Below are 23,817 nucleotides of genomic sequence, written 5' to 3' on the forward strand. Positions count from 1 at the left end.
GAGACAGTGGTACTAAGCCCTTGTGGAGGCACTGACCGATTTCTGAGGATATTGTGGCTCTGTGTTCTGCCCTGGGTGGGAGGTAATTCTCTCTGGTAAGAGCCCTACCAACTCATTCTGTTGGCCATGATTTGGACACTTTCTTCTTCAGAGGACACAAAAGTGGAATCTTATAAGTCAGATTGATCCTGTTCAGTTGGATTTCCAGGTGGACAACTGCCACCGCCACCTGGACAATAGTCTGGGTCCTCATAAACAGAAATTTCAGACACTTGAGTCCAACCCCATCACTGTCTCTCCATCATCCAACATCTGTAGGACCATTTCAGCTGTAAATCTAGCAGCTATGACATTTTGGAAAGGAAACATAAGAGTATTGTTTTCAATAGATCACTGTGTAGCTGTATAAATAAATACAGACACACTATATATATATATATATATATATATATATATATACAGTAATGTTAGCTAACTTAGGCTAGGTTCATACCGCAGGTCTTAATGCATGAATCCGATTTTTTCGTGTTTTCCGACTCGACTGAACGGGAAAAGTCGCATAAAAGTGGACCATTTCAAATTCGATCCAGGTCACTTTCGTATGTGGTTAAAATCCCATCCGGGCCACATTTTTCCAGAATGTGGCTGCGGTCTGAACTGTAAAGTCCCCCAAATTGGAATTCATACAGCAATTAACATCAGCAAAGAGCGAGAGAGACAGGGCGCTACGGTAGCGGTGCAGCTGTGCATTAGCGCATAGCTTGAACGTGGATTTTGGGGAAGGAGCAGGCTTGACAACAGTCATAAAAAAAATCAAATGAGTTGCTGATGAGTCTGAGAATGCTCGGTTTTCTCTCTGCTCCAATGCTCCTACGCATGCTGGCCAGTTTGCCCAGCGCATCTGGGACTGCGAATTAGACCGCATGTGTGATACTTGAACAGGCTCAATGGACAAAGTAGGGCTGGGCGATATGGCCTTAAGTACGTATCACGATAAATTGAGCAGATTTACCTCGATAACGATAAATGACGATAAATTTGCCCAAGCAAACTGTTATATAATTTGAAAATTTGAATCAATGCGTGGAATACAAATGAACAGTTTCTCGTTAAATTTATTTACCAGCTTTCAATTTAACAATTGCACATGCAGTCTAAACATTGAGTATAAAAAAAAAATCTTGTAAACAATAAGAATTCTTGTGTGAACATTTATAACAGCTTGTATGACTTGAAAAATATCATCACTTGAATTTCATTAAATTCATTCCGCATTGTTATACACTAGATAGTGGCATACGTTTAGATATTTAGAATAGATACAAATACGACACATCCACCCGCCCCCCAGAAATTATACTTAATTAAAAAATAAAATGTTTCACAAACCTTTCCTTTCTTTTATTCGGCTCAATTATTTACATCTTATGATTTTGGAAATCCTTACAGTATGCAATAAATAATATTCCTGTTCTCAAGCACTGTGCTTACTGTACTGTAATTTTTACCATAAATAAACAATACATAGTTACTCCCCGTCATCTAGGACGAGCCACTTACAAGACTAGCAAAGTCGTGTATTACAAATACTGCTTTGAACACATCTTCACAGACAAAAGCAATGACACAGGCTTAAAGAGGTCAACTTTAATTGTGTAAATCACACTTAATGACGACACGATCTCCTGGTTGAAATAGACGACATCCACTTAATTCTATTGAAGATATGTAATGCTGAGGAGGCAATTTGTCAACTTTACTTTTAAAAAGAAACGTGCACTGTTTATCCAGTAGATGGGGCTCTTGCAGTGTGTCAAACAGTGATTCAATTTAGGGCAATTGTCTTAAAAGTGGTTCATTGTTTCAGAAAGCCTCGGTTTTTCCATCCCTATCTGGAACCCGTCAAGAGTTTACTTAATGTCGGGTGAAAGTTCATCCCGTTTACTTGTAGCGTTAGCCGCTAGCGTTAGCTGCTAGCGTTAGCCTACCAGGCTTCTGTTTGATTGGCTTCCTGAAAACCATGTGACTCTAAACGTAAGCACACTGTCTGCTTTCTTAAAGGGGAATGAACATAGCCGAACAACACAGAGTCAAAGCGTGATGAGAAGACTATATTTTCTTCTTTTATTAAATTACCGAATTTACCGACATGGTCAAAATTACGTCGGTCATCGTGAAGAATTTGGGTAACGGTAAATTTTCGGTTTACCGCCCTGCTTTAGGACAAAGGGAGTCCGAACGGGCACGCCAAATAAACAGTTAGGACCTGTGGTATGAACCTAGCCTTAGTTAGCTAGCTAGTTATGAAGTAGGTTAATTTGTTGATAAATAATAATAAAAAGAGTCATGAAAGACACACACACAAAATACTATATGGAGATAATACTTACAGTGCACATATCAGTTCTTGCTGTGTAAAATAATCTTCTTAAGGGATGTAACTTTTTACATACGTAGTCTTTGTGTTCCACGGTAAATTTATTCCTGACAGCCAAAGTTAATAAGAATGAAAGATTCCCATTGGATTCCACAGAAAATGCATGTGGGTCATTTTTGACCCACTTGTAGAAACTTAGGGTAGTAATACAAAAATGACAATTTCTTCAAATGTTCAAAAAGTTCATCAAAAATTTGAATGCCATTATATCAAAAACATGCTTTTTGAGGAATACCTGGAATATGAATTGAAAATAATTTTTCAATCCGAAGATATTTCACGAAAACAACCTCACCGGGTCATTTTTGACCCACTTATGCATCTAAGGGTTAACTGAAACATGATTATTGTATAGTGGAAGGTGTTGGGAGACACTTGTTGGTTTTTTGGGTTTTTTTTAAACACTATCTCGATTCTTGGCATGAGCGTATCGATAACCTTTTAGGTTGCAAAGTATCACGATATATTTTTTTTGTCACACCCCTAATGGGAAACATACAGATCTGGTCATTTTCTGACGTTGGAGGGGATCGTATGATTTAAGAAGAGAAATCACGGAATCATCTGAAAGATAAATAGTCATTAGATACAGCCAGCCCGCCAATAGTACACAGAAGACCCAGAAGCCGCATGAGCTAATCACACTTTCAGCCATAATTAACTGCAAGACAGCGCCCCTGCTAATGCAAGGGCACATCTCAGTTCAAATAATTCATTTGGCTTTCTTTCCAAATCCTTTGTGATGAATATGGGCTATATTTTTCTTAAGCTGTTTCTATTTTGCAATGTTATTTTCAGGTAGACATCCAAGCAAGTAATAAATAGTAGAAAATCCAATGCGTCATAGACTTCATAATCGTGTTGACGGGTCGATTTGGCGAGCCACAGCGCCACGCGTTCAACAAGGGGTCCAGGCATCCCAAAATCCACTTCAGTTATTCCCAGTCGGTCACAGCGACACATGCACTCGATTCAACACCGGATTTAGGATAAAAGTACGAAAGCTGTACCGCATACAAACACGAAGGATTGTCTCAGGAGTGATTTGTTCGAGGATTGAAGGTAATTATTCTATTTTTCGTACCATGCATGCATTTTATAATGTTGTGGGAAAAAAGTCAATGAGAGAAATTAGCTGCTACAGCATTGGCGTCATGGTTTGCAATATTGTATGTAAAATAAATGCTTACTGCACTTTTTTTTATGCTTTGAACCAAGAATCAAGACCGTTTTACATCCATATCTATCAAGAATTCAATGATTTAAGCATTTATTCACAAGAATTTTCAACGGAAAAGCTCTGTTTACATCAGGCGGCCACTAGTTACACTCACTAACAGACGAGCATTGTACTTCGACATATTTACATGAAATAAATGCTAACTGCACGTTTTTTTTTTTTTTTTTTGCTTTCAACCAAGAATCGACACTATTTTACGTCCATATCTATAAAGAATTCGGGGATTCAAGCATTTATTCACAAGAATTTTCACCGGAAAAGCTCAGTTTACATCATGTGGCCGCTTGCTACATTCACTAACAGATGAGCATTGTACTTCGACATCTTTACGTAAAATAAATGCTAACTTCATGTTTTGTTTTGTTTTATTTGGGTTTTTTTTTTTTTGCTTTTAACCAAGAATCAAGACTGTTTTACGTCCATATCTATAAAGAATTTGGGGATTTAAGCATTTATTCACAAGAATTTTCACCGGAAAAGCTCTGTTTACATCAGGCGACCACTAGTTACACTCACTAACAGACGAGCATTGTACTTCGACATATTTACGTAAAATAAATGCTAATTGCACTTTTTTTTTGTTGTTTTTTATTTTAACCAAGAAATGAGACTGTTTTACATCCATATCTAGAAAGAATTCGGGGATTCAAGCATTTATTCACAAGAATTTTCACCAGAAAAGCTCTGTTTACATCAGGTGGCCGCTAGTTACACTCACTAACAGACGAGCATTGTACTTCGACATTTGAAGTGCTTAAAAACCATTTTTTTTTTTTTAAAATGGGGGGGGGGTGCGCTACTTCGCGGTTTTTCACTTATCGCGGCGGGTTCTGGTCCCCATTAACCGTGAAAAACGAGGGATCACTGTACACTGTGGTGATGGTGAGTCATCCAGTTTTTCCAAACAGCTATTCAAGTCATCTAGTGAAAATTTCTTTTAAAAGATATATACTATTTATATATATATATATATATATATATATACAGTGTATGTATTTTTTTTAATATCGCAATATAATATTGCAGTATATCGCAAACCCCCCCCAAAAAAATCGCAGCAATAGTTTTTTCCAATATCGTTCAGGCCTAACGTGCACTTTTTTTTCCCCAAAATCAACTTGTACAATCATGGTGCGCATTATAAACCGGTACATGGATGGAGACAGAAATATATTTATATTACATATACCGTAATTTTCGCACTATAAGCCACACCTGACTATAAGCCGCCACCCACCAAATTTGACACCAAAACGACATTTGTTCATAGATAAGCCGCACTAGACTATAAGCCGTAGCAGTCCTCACTGTATTAGGAGATATTTACACCCAAAGATATTAACCGGTAATACTTTATTTGACAGCGGCATCATATGACTGTCATAAGACCAAATGAACCACCATGAAGCTTTGAACCAATTGGCTGCCAATCTTCATTGCTTCAAGAAGCTTTATTTGGACATCACTGCTCCCTTGAGGGAGACAGTCAACCTCTTCGGCCACCTGCTGTCAACGCTGTTGTTATCCAACATGCCTCCTAGCATTCATTGCAGCGGTACAGATGTTAATGTCAATCAAAATTCATGTTTTGTGCTATTTTTTTCTTCAGTTGCTGTTCCAGTTGTTTCATTAATTGCTAGTTATGGTGTTTGGTAACACTTTGACAGTGGTGCCAAAAGACTGTCATTAGACATTCATAGTTATGACATGACACAGTCATGAGCATTAATGAATGCTTATAACAGATGTCATTTAGTGTTATCCGGCAAATTGTCTCACTATTGAATGGATTTCAAAGATCCGAGCTGGACATAAATGGAGTAAGTGACATAATTTGCTGGATAACACTTAATCACATCCGTCATAAGCATTCAGTAATGCCAATGATAGTGTCATGTCATCATTATGACGGTCTTATGACACCACAGTGAAAAAAATTCTTACCTATTAACCCAAATAAATCAACAAATAAGGCGCACCGCACTATAAGGCGCAGGATGCAAAATGAGGGGGAAAAGTAGCGGCTTATAGTATGAAAATTACGGTATATATAAACCGATTTTTTTTTTTTTTTTTTTTGACACGGCCATGTTGTGTTGAAGAAACGTATGCGGCGACCCGATGCCGACCATTACGGTACGTGACGTCACCATTTTGTTTCGGTAATACTTTAATCGGCCGAATGATTTCGTCTGTGTTAAATCTGCTTTTTTTCACTCTTCATAAAGCACAGAATTTAATTTCTTGAACTCCTTTGAGTCAACGTTTATTGCCGCTCCGCAACTCGGACCATAACAAACGTAACAACAGACTTCCTGTGTGTGTCCGTCAACTATATCTGTCCATCGGGAAACTCAAACCCAAATAACAATAGTTCCTATTGTTACTGTCGTGTCGACAGCGATGAGTTCTCACGGATTTCCGACTTTTCTCACTTTCATTTTACCGTATTAATCCATGGAAGAAACATTTATTCATCATAATGAAACGAGCAAGTTATACAGCAGCCTTTAAAAGAAAAGTCACATCTGTTTTGTTTTCTCTTAGATTCTGGTAAGTTGGAGAAGTTGTCAAATCATATTATTACCGTAAATATTGTCAGTTTATTGTAATGTTTTGAACTACCAATGTGAAATGTTTGTGCTGTGTTTCACCAGTCAGTAAAATGACATTTGTGTATCTGTACACGAGCTCTGTTTTCTTGTATTCTTCTATTTATTGGTGCTAAAATTAGGGTGCGCGTTATAAACGGGTACAATAATTTTCCCCAGATTTTACAAGTAAATTTGGGGTGCGCATTATACACGGGGGCGCCTTATATTCGAGAAATTACAATAATATAGAAATGAATGTTCACTCACTCTCCACGCAATAAATCTGCTGCCTCGTTAAGTGCTCCATCTTCAAGTGTCGCTGCCCGCCAAACATCGTCAGGGGCAAACATATTTCGTACAAAGCAATGGGGGAAATGAGAAATATGTTCTGAATTACCAGCATGTGTGTTGTGAAGCCCGAGGCTGTGCTTCCCCATATGTCTCGTTCATATCTCCATCCAAGTGTTTTCATAACCGGTTGGGGAAAAGGAAAAAAAATAAAATAAAAGAGCACAGCAAAACAATATACTGTAAGAATATCATGAAGACTGTTGCGCGAGCTATATTTATCCTTTAAGAACGATTCTATAGCGCCAAACAACAAACTGAAACGTTCTGCGCTCACTAAATAAATGTACGGATCCAATTAAAGCCGAATGTAAATGAGGTACGATCTGCACATTCCCTGTATGAATGCTCATAATATGACTCAGCTCGTTCACAGTCACAGCCCCTGCGGCCTCTAACAGACAGCCCGCTCAAGGTGACCGGCGACAGGAAGGATTCATTGGACGCCTGCGCAAAGTCCCACCGACCGACCAACCGACGCTTCTATCCGATCCAACATCTGCACACAAATCAAGAATGTTTGCAAGTCTGCTCTTTTCCTTTCAGTTATGCTGAGCAACTCTGCAAGGGATATGACAGATCCTAATGTGCGGTGATAGTTGAGCTAACACGAGCAGTGTTGCCCAATCGGGCTATTTTCAAAGTCTCAGGGCGGCAGAAAAATGCATTGGGCGGGTTGTAAGGTTGGGAATCTCTGGCATGGAGCCGATTCGATATGTATCTCGATACACAGGTTAAGATTCGATTAGGGCTGTAGCTATCGAATATTTTAGTAATTGAGTAATCGACTGAAAATTCTATCGATTAATCGAGTAATCGGACAAAACATATTTTTAGGTGAAGAGCAATTATAAATATACATGAGAAAACAAGACATTTCATCTAATATTGAACCATTTTCAGTCAATCAATGTCTTTATTTTCGATGTACATTGTTTAAAAAACAGCCAACAATTGCATCTCTGATGTAACTAGAATAAAAAAAAAAAAAAGACTAATTCACTGCTTTCACTCAAAAAACTTTTAGATCTTATTTAAATATATATATATTAGGGCTGTCAAAATTATCGCGTTAACGCGCGACATGGTTTATTGTTTTCTTGCCAGTTCAATATGGCCGCACGACGTCTCGGGCTGACGCCTACGTTGTAATGTTGTGCTTATATGATCCTTGGACAAGATTTGTCTGTAAGTATGGTTGTTGTAAAGAATGTACATATTATGTTAGTAAGCGAAATGTCCTATTTTTTGTATGAGACGCTTTTTGTTTATGTTTAGTGAACCTGTATAGCGTGCTAAGCTAATGTTGTTGCTAATGCAATGCTTGTGTACTTTTTTTTGTAGTTTTACGACGGTCTAAAGAGGACAATGGTTTGAGGCTATTTTATTAATAAATCAGATGAAAAAGGAAGAAGTCTGATTATTAAGGCGTCGTTCACTAGTTGTCTAGCTTTGGAAAAAGTAGACACTTCGGAGTGAGGACAGCATAGACAAATTTAAATGACAGTCGAGTGAAATGCCCACTACAGTCCTTATGTACCGTATGTTGAATGTATATATCCATCTTGTGTCTTATCTTTCCATTCCAACAATTTATTTTACAGAATATACATATAATTTACAGAAAAATATGGCACACTTTATAGATGGTTTGAATTGCGATTAATTGTGATTAATTACGATTAATTAATTTTTAAGCTGTAATTAACTTGATTAAAAATTTTAATCGTTTGACAGCCCTAATATATATATATATATATATATATATATATGTGGGGAGAACAAGTATTTGATACACTGCCAATGGGTTTTCCCATTGGCAGTGTATCTTCTCTGCGTTGGGAAATAACATAAGGTGTTAAGAAAAAGATCAATTGCTGCCTTGCTTCCCCACATTGCTTCCCATGATATTTCTAATCGTAGGGAGAGGGATTGTAAGGCTTTAGCCAATTAAAAAAAGGCTCCAAAGGCTGCCAAAATTCACTCTACTCATTTTACACTGCCTTTTATCTCTCTATATAAGTAAAGCGGCGCCATTACATATTGAGCGCGACAATGCGTGAGTGGGTCGTGCAGCACATGCATTAATTGGTTTAACGTGATGCTTTTTTTTCAAAAATTAATTACAGCCATTATTGGGATAAAGTTGATAACCCTACCTTAGGCCTAAACTAAAGACTCTGGATGAGTGTAACATATTATGTCTATAACGTTAAATACAATTAGAAAACGATTTAATTAAAAATAGGGCTGTCAAAATTATCGCGGTAACGGGCGTTAATTATTTTTTTTAATTAATCACGTTAAAATATTTGACGCAATTAACGCACTAGGCCCGCTCAGACAGATTTAAATGTTAGTACAGTGAAAGGCCAACTTGTTAATTGTGTTTTATGGAGTTTTTCCCGCCCTCTGCTGGCGCTTGGGTGTGACTTGCATATGTTATGTGGCGTAATGTCGCCCTCTGCTGGCGATTCAGTGCAGCTGATTATTTGGGTTTCGGCGCGCTTTTCCGACGTAATTATATGTCGACGCGAACTCACACTAATAGACAGTGCTATTCAGAACAGCTAACGTCCGCATCCAGTATTCAGTGGCAGTTCTCATAGCCCCATCACACTGTTTGTGTCTAATACATGCATCGCTTGTGAGTTATATTCCTCCTTTTTTTATATTCATGAGCATTAGATAGTTATTGATGATGTGTATTTGAATTTGTTCACATATATGGTCAAATGCAGTTACATTGTTAGATGCTTGTGAGCTAATTGGCTAGTGCTATTGCTCAAATGGACACGTGTGTGTACATTTTATGTTATTTTGTGATTTATGCAAGTTATTGACACATTGCCTTGTTATTTTCAGTTTTACCAAAATACAAGAAACGTGCTACTGTCAAAAAGAGATGACTTCAGTAAAGCCCATGCAACTTTGCCACACAGTCTGATTTCTTTTTGGAACTTACGTTCGCTATCTGTCAATTTGTGTACTCACACACATTGAGGACAGAATAGGGCTACTAGTTTATTTTTTGATTGAAAATTTTACAAATTTTATTAAAACGAAAACATTAAGAGGCGTTTTAATATAACATTTCTATAACTTGTACTAATATTCATCTTTTAAGAATTACAAGTCTTTCTATCCATGGATAACTTTAACAGAATGTTAATAATGTTAATGCCATCTTGTTGCTTTATTGTTATAATAAACAAATACAGTCCTTATGTACCGTATGTTGAATGTATATATCCATCTTATCTTTCCATTCCAACAATTTACAGAAAAATATGGCATATTTTATAGATGGTTTGAATTGCGATTAATTGCGATTAATTAATTTTTAAGCTGTAATTAACTCGATTAAAAATTTTAATCGTTTGACAGCCCTAATTAAAAAATATAATATATAAAAAAAAAGGCATGGCCGATATTTTTTTGCTGATTCCGATACTTTGAAAATGACGTGATCAGACCGATCGATCGGGACATCTCTAGTTACAACCAAGGTAGGCAGAAGAGCATCTCTGAACGCACAGTACGTCGAACTTTGCGGCAGATGGGCTACAGCGGCAGAAGACCATGCCAGGTGCCACTCCTTTCAGCTAAGAACAGGAAACTGAGGCTACAATTTGCACAAGCTCATCGAAATTGGACAATAGAAGATTGGAAAAACGTTGCCTGGTCTGGTGAGTCTCGATTTCTGCTGCGACATTCGGATGGTTGTGTCAGAATTTGGCATCAACAACATGAAAGCATGGATCCATCCAGCCTTGTATCAACAGTTCAGGCTGGTGGTGTAATGGTGTGAGGACTATTTTCTCGGCACTCTTTGGCCCCTTGGTACCAATTGAGCATCATTGGAATGCCACAGCCTACCTGAGTATTGTTGCTGACCATGTCCATCCCTTTATGACCACAATGTACCCAACTTCTGATGGCTACTTTCAGCAGGATAATGCGCCATGTCATGAAGCTGGAATCATCTCAGACTAGTTTTTTGAATATGACAATGAGTTCACTGTACTCAAATGGCCTCCACAGTCACCAGATCTCAATCCAATAGAGCATCTTTGGGATGTGGTGGAACGGGAGATTCACATCATGGATGTGCAGCTGACAAATCTGCACCAACTGTGTGATGCCATAATGTCAATATGGACCAAACTCTCTGAGGAATGCTTCCAGCACCTTGTTGAATCTATGCCACGAAGAATTGAGGCAGTTCTGAAGGCAAAAGGGGGTCCAACCCGTTACTAGCATGGTGTACCTAATAAAGTGGCCGGTGAGTGTATATTGATCTTTTGTTTCGCATTAAAAAAAATTTCAGTTTCTCATGATAGTTTTTGTATACACAGTGAAATATGGAGTATCCTTAATAATGCTTTATTTTCCAGACAGGGCTGCAGCTAAAGTTTTTTTTTTAATACTGCCCATGACAAAAAAAAAAGTCAGCAATAAAAATGTGATAATGGTCATTTCAAACAATTAATTTGACGCTTCCCGGCGGAGTATCGGTTTAAGACGTCTACCGTGTAATCGCAATGTTTCCCTTTTGAGTCCAGCTGAGTCGCTCTCTCGTTCCCAGCATGTCCTCTCGCACAAGGACAATGTCCTATTTCGCCCCCCCCCCCCATTTCAGAATTACTGTATTTCATTTTTTGACATGATTTCAATAATAACTAGGAGTCCAGAATAACAGCGGCACAGGTTTGAAGACACGTTGACACCTCAATGGTGCCATTAATCATCCCGGCTGTCAAATCTGTACGCTATAAAATGGGCCAGCAAAATAGGATTTATTTAATGCATACAGTAAGGACCAAACATGAAATTATACTGATCATCACTTATTTTGGATAGCAATTTTAAAAAGACTTGTGTTGTGACAATTAGTACTGCAACGAATAATGGATTAACTAATAATAATTATATTAGAAAAAAAGCTTCAACTCATATTCTGCTGCTTCAAGGATTCGTTTAATAAGAGTGGTGTTGTAATCGTTTGTTTTGAAAGTGTTTGAATTTAGTTTTGTTGATTTGGGTGGACATACTGCACTCTTTTGGTTTGTTCTACATCGTGCTGCAACGATTAATCAAATAATAGTAATTTGATTAGGAAAAAAAACTTCAAATTTTGCCGCTTCAAAGATTCGTTTAATATCAGGTGTTGTAATGGTTTGTTTTGAGTTTTATTCATTTGGGTGGATACACTGCCCTCTAGTGGTAACAGAGAAGTTATTTACAATTACTGCTGCAACGATAAATCGATAAATAGTCATTCGATTAGAAAAAAAAGCTTCAAATCAAATGTTGCTGCTTCGAGTATTCATTTACGGTAATTAGAGTCGTGTTGTAATGGTTTGTTTTGAAAGTGTTTGCATTTTTGTTGATTTGGGTGGATACACTGCACTATTTTAGTTTGTTCTACATAGTGCTGCAACGATTAATCTATAAATAGTAATTCGATTAGAAAAAAGCTTTGAATGAAATTTTACTACTTCGAGAAACCGTTTACTGTAATTAGAGTGGCCTTGTAATGCTTTGTTTTGAAAGTGTTTGCATTTATTTTATTGATTTGGGTGGATACACTGCCCTCTTGTGGCAACAGGGAAGTTTTTTACAATTAGTGCTGCAATGATTAATCCATTAACTAATAGTAATTCGATTAGAAAAAAATCTTCGAATCAAATTTTGCTACTTAGAGTGTTAGTTTACGGGAATTAGAGTGGCCTTGTAATGGTTTGTTTTAAAAGTGTTTGCATTGGGTTTTGTTGATTTGGGTGGATACACAGCACTCTTTTGGTTCGTTCTACACAGTGCTGCAACGATTAATCGATTAACTCAAGTAATTCGATTAGAAAAAAAAAAGCTCCGAATCAAATTTTGCTGCTTCAAGGATTCGTTTAATAATGTTGGTGTTGTAATGGTTTGTTTTGAAAGTGTTTGAAATTAGTTTGATTGGTTTGGGTGGATACACGGCATTATTTTGGTTTGTTCTAAATAGTGCTGCAAAGATTAATCGATTAACTCAAGTAATTCGATTATAGAAAAAGCTTTGAATCAAATTTTGCTGCTTCGAGAATTCGTTTAATAAGGGTGGTGTTGTTATGATTTGTTTTGAAAGTGTTTGCATTTACTGGTTTGGGTGGATAAACTGCCCTGTAGTGGTAACAGTGAAGTTATTTACAATTAGTGCTGCAACGATTAATCGATTAACTAATAGTACTAATTTCATTAGAAAAAAAGCTTCAAATCAAATTTTGCTGCTTTGAGTATTCGTTTACGGTAATTAGTGGCGTTGTAATGGTTTGTTTTGAAAGTGTTTGCATTTAGTTTTGTTGATTTGGGTGGATACACTGAACTCTTAGTTTGTTCTACATAGTGCTGCAACGATTAATCGATTAACTTCAGTAATTCGATTAGAAAAAAAAGCTTCGAATAAAATGTTGCTGCTTCAAGGATTTGTTTAATAATGTTGGTGTTGTTTGTTTTGAAAGTGTTTGCAATTAGTTTGATTGGTTTGGGTGGATACACTGCATTCTTTTGGTTTGTTTTACATAGTGCTGCAATGATTAACTCGAGCAATTCGATCAGAAAAAAAGCTTTGATTCAAATTTTGCTGCTTCGAGGATTAGTTTATTAATAAGAGTGGTGTTGTCATGGTTTGTTTTGCATTTCATTGATTTGAGTGGATACACTGCCCTCTTGTGGCAACAGTGAAGTGATTCACAATTAGTGGTTCAGCGATTAAATGATTAAATAATAGTAATTTGATTAGGGGAAAAAAGCTTCAAATCAAATTTTGCTGCTTCGAGGATTCGTTTAATAAGAGTGGTGTTGTAATGGTTTGTTTTGAACGTGTTTGCATTTAATTTTATTGATTTAAGTGGATACACTGCCCTCTAGTGGCAGAAGTGAATATGACATAACTCATTTAACCTGGCTGAACCCAGCTGCTCCCTGTTAAGACCATCATAAGCTAATATGTTTATTTTATGCATTTGTAATTTAGTTTATAGGTATATTTAGCAGTCTTTTGTGGGAATATGCGTTTCAACGATTTGTCAAGAGTAGGGTTGGGCATCGAGCATTGAGCATCAATGGGGGCCGGTTCTATCACTGCGATACTCCCGGAATCGTTCAAATTTTCAAATTTCAATTCCACGTTTCGATTCCCTGACTGGCAAGCGGAAAAAAATTGCTCAATTTCAAAGACTGATATTTATACACAAATTAAAATTAGCCCTGTGAGAAGTTCCTATAATTTAAAAAATCATCGAGAAGTTAAGACTTTAATATAAACCATTCAATTTGTTTGACCCTGCCTTTTCTTTTCTTTTTTTTTACCCTGCCTCTTAAAAGAATCATATTCGAGGATCATTCGGAAACGGAATCAAAACGTGAAATCGTAATCGGAACCAGAATCGTTCAATTTCAACGATGCTCAAACCCTAGTTAAGAGCATTGTTTAAAAAAAAAAAATAATAATAATAATAATAGTTCTGTTCCCGCGCTAGCGATGTAACCCGGATTTCCACGTAAATTTAAATTAACCCTTTAAATGCCTCAAAAACACCTTCTAAATTAAAAAAATATATATCCAAAACATCTGTTATACGTCATTTTACTGTCCCTGCCAAGATGGTGTAGTTAAGTCCTAGCTAGATAGTGAGCTAAGCTCCAAAACGACGATGTCAGACGTCCATGTGGTTTGCTGACTTTATTCAGCTGCTCATGACGTCAACACTTGAAGAATCAAACTAAAATAAAATGAAACTGAATCAATCTCATCTTCAATAATAGCAATTCAAATTTGTGTTTACAGTTAGCTGCTGATACAGCAATAACAAACAATTAGCATGTATCAGTTAGCGTCCGCACACCATTAGAAACAATCACATGAACTTGTCCCAAGTATTCGACCACAATTTAAAACGCACAATAAACAGTACAAAACACTCGTCGCTTCTGGATGCTTCACAAGCAACAAATGTGCACGCAGGCTGTCACTTCCATCACTCGGCTGCTCTGTGTGTGCGTGTGTGTTGCGGGCGTGTCTGTAAATGCGCTTGCTTCCTGCTCTATGCTTCTTGTACCAAAATAAAAGCATGCATCACAAAAAAAAAAAAAAACACGAAACTCAGGCGTCGTAAAGTCAAAATCGCTAAGTCGGGTCTGTCGTGACCCGGTGACTACCTGTAATTACTTAGTAAAAATTAGTGTTAACAACAGGTTGCTAAAAATTAAGGGTGTAACGGTACATGTATTTGTATTGAACCGAATCGGTACGTGGTGCTCGGTTCGGAACGGAGGTTTACCGAACGAGTTTTTGACATTATGCAACCCTTACTTTTCGAGGCTGTGAGTCAATCGGGTTACAGTTTCTTTGTGTAGATTATATTTACTCCGTCTTCTCTACTATAATGAGGACCAACACAGTACGACAGTATAACCCAGAAACGTCAACAGCGCGACAACGTGGCCTCCGCGAGAACGCAGTGAAACGCGGGCGTTAAAGTCAATCAGCTAATGCACACCAGTCGCAGTGCGGCCGCGTGTTAGAAGCGTCCCAGAAGCGGCTCAACACAACGCACGCAAAAACAACGGCAGAGTTTATTATTTGACGCGAGACGCGACCCTCCTGCGTCAATACTATGACCGGTAGCTAGGATCGGGCAGACCGGAAGTCACTCGTGTAAAAATACGGTGGATCCGGTCGATTTTCAAACTAATATGCAATCGTAACCCACTTTTTGAGTCCATCAGATCTCTTGAGTGGTAGATCGGGGCACAGTTGACTTGTCTTTGTTGATTTACTGCTGTCTTCTCTGCTATAATAATAACCAACACGCCCCCGTGTTCAATACCTCCTACCACAACAAAACAAGTAGGAACTAATATTCACATAGGAACTAAAGTTATACAACATAAAATATACAATATAAATGAATACTACATCACATTTGTAAAATATAAACACATAATCAAATAAATAATAGCCCATTTAAATAAAATTAATTGAAATGAGCTAAAACACCTGTAATTAAATAATAAGAATAAGACATAGATCCTGCTTACACAATTAAATTTATTAATTTCTGTGTGGCGCTTTAACTTGAGAAAATCCACCAATAAAGCTTTTGAAAACCGTTCGAAAGAAAAAAAATGATTCATTGAGGCATTTCATTTGTAAAATACATGTTAAAATCTTTGTCATTGGGATTGCTTTTCTCTTTAGCACAGGACTTTTTTTCTTCTTACTTTCAGAAAGAAAGCTGACCAATACAAAGGGCCTGAAAGGCAAATTGTTGTTGGATTATCTTTAAATACCCGCTACTTTTTGAGCAGAATTCTAGCTTTGTCAGGGGTCGCGTTAACCGAATATTTTCCGTCGTTGACCGATTTTTTAAAACGGTGACGGAAAAAAATGAAGTCCATCCGTCATTTTGACCGGTTGCAATTCACACCCCAGACCACAGGGTGGCGAGTGAGCATATTAATTAGCTATTGTCTCTCTTGATGCATGACGTCGTAGGCCTTACTCTGAAAAATGTCAAGGCAACTGAGTGTCCGAAGTTTCTTCAAAAAGCCCCAAAACGACGATGGTGTTGATAAAAGAGGTGAAAAAACAGGGACTGCACAAGCGGGCACGCAATTCAAGTCCATGCGCACCAGGAGGAAAGTGTGAGACGACGTTCAGGCCACAGCAGGTGAACTGTTAATTTCATTGTTCCGTATGTAGCCTACCTACTGGGGCCACAGTCAGCTGTTTTTGTCACTGCGGAGAAAAAGTTACATATTCATCTGCTTGATGTGTGATGGCACGGTGTGGATTCTCTGTTAAGCTTGTTCAGACAGAATATTAATTTAAAATGAATGAAAACTAAATACTATTGAATATGTTGAAGCGGTATGCAATGTTAAGAGTCTTGTTAGCTGTAGGCGCACTATCCTATTCCCCTCACTATCCACTCGCGGGGGCCTGCGCTTGTCAGTGACGTTCCTTATTCTCGCTATATGATTATACAACTTTAACATTTGTTAATAATACGCTCTGTGTGTAGTATCATCCATCACTTTTCCTTTTTAAATGGGCACTTATAAGCGAACGCAAGAAGTAACAACGGGAACATTTTTAAACAGGCATTTCACGGGAGAGCATTTCGACTCTTCGGCCAATCATATAGCGAGAGCGAGTGCGCAGCTGTGCGAGGGGACCGCGCGCGGCTCTTAAGTGTCTCTGTCACGTGACTGTCGTAGCCGGTAACGCGCTCGGCCAAATGGACACACAAGTACGGAAGGTGAATTATGCCAAACAAAGGGTCACCACAATGTCATTATCATCATTTAAAAATTTTAAGTGACGGGTAAAAATAGATTATGACTGGATTTTTATGACCCTGTCAGTCAAAATGACAGACAATGAAAAAGTCTAGCGCAACCTCTGAGCTTCGTATAGGCTAATGTTCCTATTGTTGAAAGCACAAAGGTGTGTAATAAACAACTAGCACATTTATATTTTGCATTTTGTTTTCTTACTGTACCGAAAATGAACCAAACCGTGACCTCAGAACCGAGGTACGTACCAAACCGAGATTTTTGTGTACCGTTACACCCCTAATAAATTATGGTTCACTTATCATATTTAATGAAGTTGTACCGGACATGTAGTCGGAAAGGAACTCGGGTTCAAAATTTCACACAGGATCTAAAATCCCCGGTCTCTTCAAGCACCCACTAAATTTACACGATTTTACACTTTTGCGATAGCATCAGTCGTAACATGCTGCTCATTTAGCTTTCAAGAACTTGTGTCTTCTCTCGGTGGCTACTAATTGGAAACATATGCAACAAAGTGTGATCTTATCACCCTCATCCCCAATCGCACATAAATAGAGCTTAAGGCAATTTAGCTACATGTCATGACAAGAGCGTGGGAAAGTGTGGGAAAGCGGCTAATCCGAAGCGCTGATACTGTACTTTTCAGACTATCGGTTACACTTTTTTTGCCATGGTTTGGCTGTTCCTGCAGCTTCTCCTCAGGTGCCATTTGCATATTTCAAAAGATATGATGTCACATGTTCTTGACTGTTACAATAATACTTTTTAGATTGTTGTTTATCCGTCGTTTCGCTAAATAACTATTACAAGTGTTACATTAACATATTCAGCCTGTTTTTCTGTTGTCATATATATATATATATAAATATATATATATATATGGCAGAAAACACAGCAAACCTGAAAAAGCAGTTTCTGCTCTTGCAACAGTCTTCAAAATAAACTACTGTATTTTAAGCCAAAAAAACAGTTGTTTTTGAAAGAACAATATGTCTATATGCTGCCATAGCAGATTCATGGCACATTAAGCCCCCAAACTATTTTTAATTTGTCCGCTTGACCCTCAAAACCCCTGTTTACAGACGTCGCGCATCCGCTTTTGTTTCAACCCAGCCATAAAACGAAGGTAATTAATAATATTTATGATTCAAAATGTCTGTCGTTTTTAGCTCAGAATCATTTATTGATGTCTCATATTTCGGTTAAATAAAAAATAAAAAACACTTTAAAAAATTATTCACTCACATATTTTAAACTTTTAAACAAATTATGTCAAAATGAAAAAAATAGTGTCTGTAAAAAAGTCATGGATATCTACCTCATAACTATTGCTTAATTGTATTTTTTTAGGGCTGTCAAAATTATTGCATTAACGGGCGGTAATTAATTTTTCAAAATTAATCACGTTAAAATATTTGACGCAATTAACACACATGCCCTGCTCAAACAGATTAAAATGACAGCACAGTGAAATGTCCACTTGTTACTTGTGTTTTTTGGGAGTTTTGTCGCCCTCTGCTGGCGCTTGGGTGCGACTGATTTTGTAATTATTGACATCAACAATGGCGGGCTACTACCGTAATTTCCCGAAAATAACGCGCACTTTTTTTCCCCAAAATCAACTTGTAAAATCATGGTGTGCATTATAAACAGGTACATGGATGGAGACAGAAATATACATATATTACGTACATATATATATAAACCGATTTTTTTTTTATTGACACGGCCACGTTGTGTTGAAGAAACGTATGCGGCGACCCGTTGCCGACCATTACTGTACGTGACGTCACCATTTTGTTTCGGTAATACTTCACTCTAATCGGCCGAATGATTTCGTCTGTGTTAAATTCTGCTTTTTTTACTCTTCCTAAAGCACGGAATTTAGTTTCTTGAACTCATTTGAGTCAACGTTTATTGCAGCTCCGCAACTCTGACCATAACAAATGTAAGCACACAGACTTCCTGTGTCCGTCAACTATCTCTGTCCCTCAGGAAACTCAATCCCAAATAACAATAGTTCCTATTGTTACTGTCGTGGTCACAGCGATGAGCTCTCACGGATTTCCGACTTACGTTCTCACTTTCATTTTACCGTATCAATCCATGGAAGAAACATTTATTCATCATGATGAAACGAGCAAGTTATACAGCAGCTTTTAAAAGAAACGTCACATCTGTTTTGTTTTCTCCTAGATTCTGGTAAGTTGGAGAAATTGTCAGATCATATTATTATCGAAAATATTGTCAGTTTATGGTAATGTTTTGAACTACCAATATGCTATGCTTATGCCATGTTTCACCAGTCAGTAAAATGACATTTCTGTATCTGTACACGAGCTCTGTTTTCTTGTATTCTTCTATTTATTGGTGCTAAAATTAGGGTGCGCGTTATACTTTTCCCTAGATTTTACAAGTAAATTTGGGGTGCGCATTGTCCACGGGTGCGCCTTATATTCGGGAAATTATGGTAGTTTATTTTTTGATTGAAAATTTTACAAATTTTATTCAAACGAAAACATCAACGGGGGTTTTAATATAAAATTTCTATAACTTGTACTAACATTTATCTTTTAAGAACTACAGGTCTTTCTATCCATGGATCGCTTTAACAGAATGTTAATCATGTTAATGCCATCTTGTTGATTTATTGTTATAATAAACAAATACAGTACTTATGTACCGTATGTTGAATGTATATATCCGTCTTGTGTCTTATCTTTCCATTCCAACAATAATTTACAGAAAAATATGGCATATTTTATAGATGGTTTGAATTGCGATTAATTACGATGAATTAATTTTTAAGCTGTAATTAACTCGATTAAAAATTTTAATCGTTTGACAGCCCTAATTTAGATATATTTTTAAATGAAAGTGCAATTCTGCAGTTTGATGAAACACGCGAGTTTTATCGCCCTCTGCTGGTGCTTGGGTGTGACTGATTTTGTAATTATTGACATCAACAATGCCGAGCTACTAGTTTATTTTTTGATTGAATATTTTACAAATTTTATTCAAACGAAAACATTAAGAGGGATTTTAATATAAACTTTCTATAACTTGCTCTAACATTTATCTTTTAAGAACTACAAGTCTTTCTATCCATGGATCACTTTAACAGAATGTTAATAATGTTAATGCCATCTTGTTGATTTATTGTTATAATAAACAAATACAGTCCAGTATGTTGAATGTATATATCCGTCTTGTGTCTTATCTTTCCATTCCAACAATAATTTACAGAAAAATATGGCATACTTTATAGATGGTTTGAATATAAATATGGCATATTTTATAGATGGTTTGAATTGCGATTAATTACGATTAATTAATTTTTAAACTGGATTAAAACTCGATTAAAAATTTTAATCGTTTGACAGCCCTACTGCGAATACAAGTCCAGTGGCTCAATTTAAAAAAATATTGGCTAATCAGTCACACCTAAACATTTACTGCTAATATAATGTAAACAAATACATTTATTTACATTGTATTGGCAGTAATACATTAATAAATTCATTTGTTTGCAAATAAATATATTATTGTATTAGCAGTAACATTTTAGGTGTGACTGATTAGCCAATATTTTTTAAATTGAGCCACAGTTTCATTTTTTTCAGTGTGAAAGGGGCTGGCAGCAATCCAACGACGCGACGTAATTGGCTTGAATGTTTATCACCGTCCATATGAATGGATTAAGGATGCTTATTAAAAAAAGGCATCTTTTTGAACTTACTAAATTTGAAAAAAATGCAGTTACACTGGGATATTTGGAATCTTTTTTCCCCTTTTAACAAATAAAAAATATGCAAAGTGAGTCCAGTGCTCATCATGCATGTGGAGTGCAAGTCAAGGCAAGTGGGTGGGGGGGACTCGTTTCCATCCCAATCATCCAAGAGAAGTGGCCGTGCACACATCATATTCACAGCGGGCTTGCGTTTTATTACCAGGATTAGTGTTGAAAGGTCCATCATGCATTTAGCCCCTTATTGGTGACCTTGAGCAGAGTGGGCTTTCCCATGAGGCAACACACACTCCAAAAAATGTCAAAGAAATGAACTCACCGTCTTTGAGTCTAATTCGTGGTGTTGCTGAGCTAGGACTTTTTCTACGCTGGCAGCATCTGTAAATGTGACAAAGCCAAATCCTCTGCAAAGCAAAGACACAAACAAGAGTGGGGTCACAAACAAAAAATAATATATGGCGGAAAACACAGACATGGCGGGAAAAGCGGTTTCTCCCCTTTTTAAAATAAACTGCTGTATTTTAAACCAAAGAACGGTTGTGTTTGATATAACAATATGTCTATATGCTGCCATAGCAGATTCATGGCGCATTAAGCCCCCAAACAAGAGGCGTGCGAAATTTCCGATTCGTAGATTATTCGCGATTCGGCCGTGGAAGATTCGAGAACGATTCACAAACATCCAAATTCCGATTGTTGATTTATACCAGGTAAAACGGAAATAAACACAGTCAGTGCGGTCTTTGGGACGCAATGAGGAACCGACCGAGAGTAAATATCATGTTCAACTCATGCCGCTAGATAAAAAAACAATCATACCTGACTGCGGCCGACAGCTGCTACAAACAACGCCCAGTTGCTAGTTGCTACAAACATACGGCTACGGTAGATATCATATATATGTATAACTAGATGCAAAATGACAGACGACGGCGGTTTTAGAATATGTATTATTGAACCGAGATGCGAACTGACAGACTTTCCGGCGTTAGTAAACAGCCGCCATCTTAAAGCAGTACAAAAGCAGTGACTTCTCTAGAAGGCTCTTTTGTAGCGAACCTAATTAACTTTTTTATCTAAAATACTCCTAAATCGGCAGAATCTTGTCTTGAATCTATCTTTAAATGATGAAATAGTTTTAAAACTTTGACAAAAGTAGACAGAAGGGAAAATATGGAATAACGGGAGCCATTTTAACAACTATAACAGTTGATTCACAACATTAAATTAATTGAATGTAGTTTAAAGCTGCTGATACAGAATGGGGACTGGAGTATTTTATTTACTGTTATTTTTGTATATTTGTTTACTGTTATATGCCAACTAGAATACTGAAATAGTAGTTTGGTTTAGCCTGAGAGGATTTTTGAACAAATTTGGAACTAATGTACAAAACATTTAAAAAAAAAAAAAAAAAAAAAAAAAAGGAGGGGCGTGCATCAATAATCGTTTTATAATCGAATCGGAGCCTCTGAATCGTAATCGTAATTGAATCGTTAGTTGCCCAAAGATTCCCAGCTCTACCCCAAACTATTTTTTATTTTTCCGTTTTACCGTGGAAACCCCCGTTTACAACCGCTTTTGTTTCAACCTAGCCATAAAAAAAAAATTTTTTAAATCGAGAATCATTAACTGAAATATACTTGAAGTGCTGGCAGTTAATTTAACTTCTTTCCAATAGATTTACACTGAAAACAAGGGACTTTAACTAGTCTTAAGGAGCTGTGTTTTTGCTGTGTAGTAATGTTATACTTTAGGAATGGCATACTTTTAAAGCCATTTTTGTGCAACTTATGTATTTACTCTGTAAGTAATTGTTGCCAAAAGTTTACCATTACACAATGTCAGACAATCTGTCTTTATTTAGATGTTGGAATTTACTACTACTACTACTACTACTACTCGTTCACATTTGATGTTGAAAAAAAAAAGAGCAATATTATTTTTGCACAGCAATATTTTCTCTTGTGTATACTTTAAAATTTTACATAAATCTTTAATAAAATTATCGGCTTGACATTATCGGTTATCGGTTGGAACGAGGAGGAAATTATCGGTTATCGGTATCGGCTGAAAAATGCATTATCGTGCATCACTATAAATAATCCATCTAAACAAAGAAAATGGGGGTAAAAAACGTTTAAAAGGGTAAATATTAAAGGGAAAGGGTAAATATACGAAAATGAAAATCTCGACAGCTCCTTGATGTCTGTGATTTCTGCATCGCGTAACTTGTTATATTACTGTGTTTCACCCATAAAATCCCCCCAAAAGTCCAGCTGTGGCCATTCACAGCTGTGTCGTGACATTCAGTGATATATGCTACACCGAAAAGAGGTAAAGTACGCAATAATATCTCGTTAAAATCATGGCGTTATTAATTATGTTCTCGGGTGTTCTCACCTCCAGTTAGGGTTTTGCTGTTTAATTTTTTAATTTTTTTAAAATGCCCTCCTGTTGAAAATTGTTCTTCACCCAGAAAATTAAAATTTAAGCTTTCCAATAATGTACCACTATAGAACTTTGAAATTTGGCCAAATCGGGGGTCTCAGACTGGAACTTCTAGTCACCTGACAAGATTGAAAAAGCAGTTAGGGTTTTGCTGTTTAAAAATTTTTTTTTTTTTTTAATGCCCTCCTGTTCAAATGTATTCTTCCCCCAGAAAATTTCCAAGGATGTACCACACATGCATACAGGACAACTAACTTTGAAATTTGTTTTCTCATATGGCGGAAAACACAGACAAGACTGCTATGCTGCCATAGCAGATTCGTGGCGCATTAAGCCCCCGAACTATTTTTAACTTGTCCGTTTTACCCCGGAAACCCCCATTTACAGACGTCGCGCGACAGCTTTTGTTTCATACCAGCCATAAAAAGAAGGGAAGTAATCATATTCATCATTTAAAATGTCTGTCATTTTTAGCTTAGAATCATTAATTGATGTCTTATATTTCACTTAAAAATAAAAAAAGACTTTAAAAAATTATTCACTTGCATGTTTTAAACTTTTAAACAAATTACGTCCCAATGAAAAAAATGGTGTCTGTAAATAAGTCACGGATATCTACCTCATAACTATCACTTAATTGTATTTTTTTTTTCGT

At 36.9% G+C, this 23,817-nt stretch overlaps 1 protein-coding gene across 11 annotated transcripts in view; it reads right to left on the reverse strand.

The window, feature by feature from the left end:
* Positions 1–23,817, reverse strand: part of msi2b (musashi RNA-binding protein 2b) — a 653,181-nt gene that overhangs the window by 626,609 nt on the left and 2,755 nt on the right. For 10 of the 11 annotated variants that reach the window (XM_057821855.1, XM_057821848.1, XM_057821852.1 and 7 more), the window contains exon 4: positions 21,031–21,115. In XM_057821855.1, coding sequence (XP_057677838.1) covers positions 21,031–21,115 — 85 coding nt within the window. Of the gene's footprint in view, positions 1–6,668; positions 6,948–21,030; positions 21,116–23,817 lie in introns of those variants that run through there. The other variant, XM_057821851.1, reaches the window with a different exon arrangement.

The sequence above is a fragment of the Corythoichthys intestinalis genome, chromosome 18, assembly GCF_030265065.1.
Source record: "Corythoichthys intestinalis isolate RoL2023-P3 chromosome 18, ASM3026506v1, whole genome shotgun sequence".
Taxonomy (NCBI): Eukaryota; Metazoa; Chordata; class Actinopteri; order Syngnathiformes; family Syngnathidae; genus Corythoichthys; species Corythoichthys intestinalis.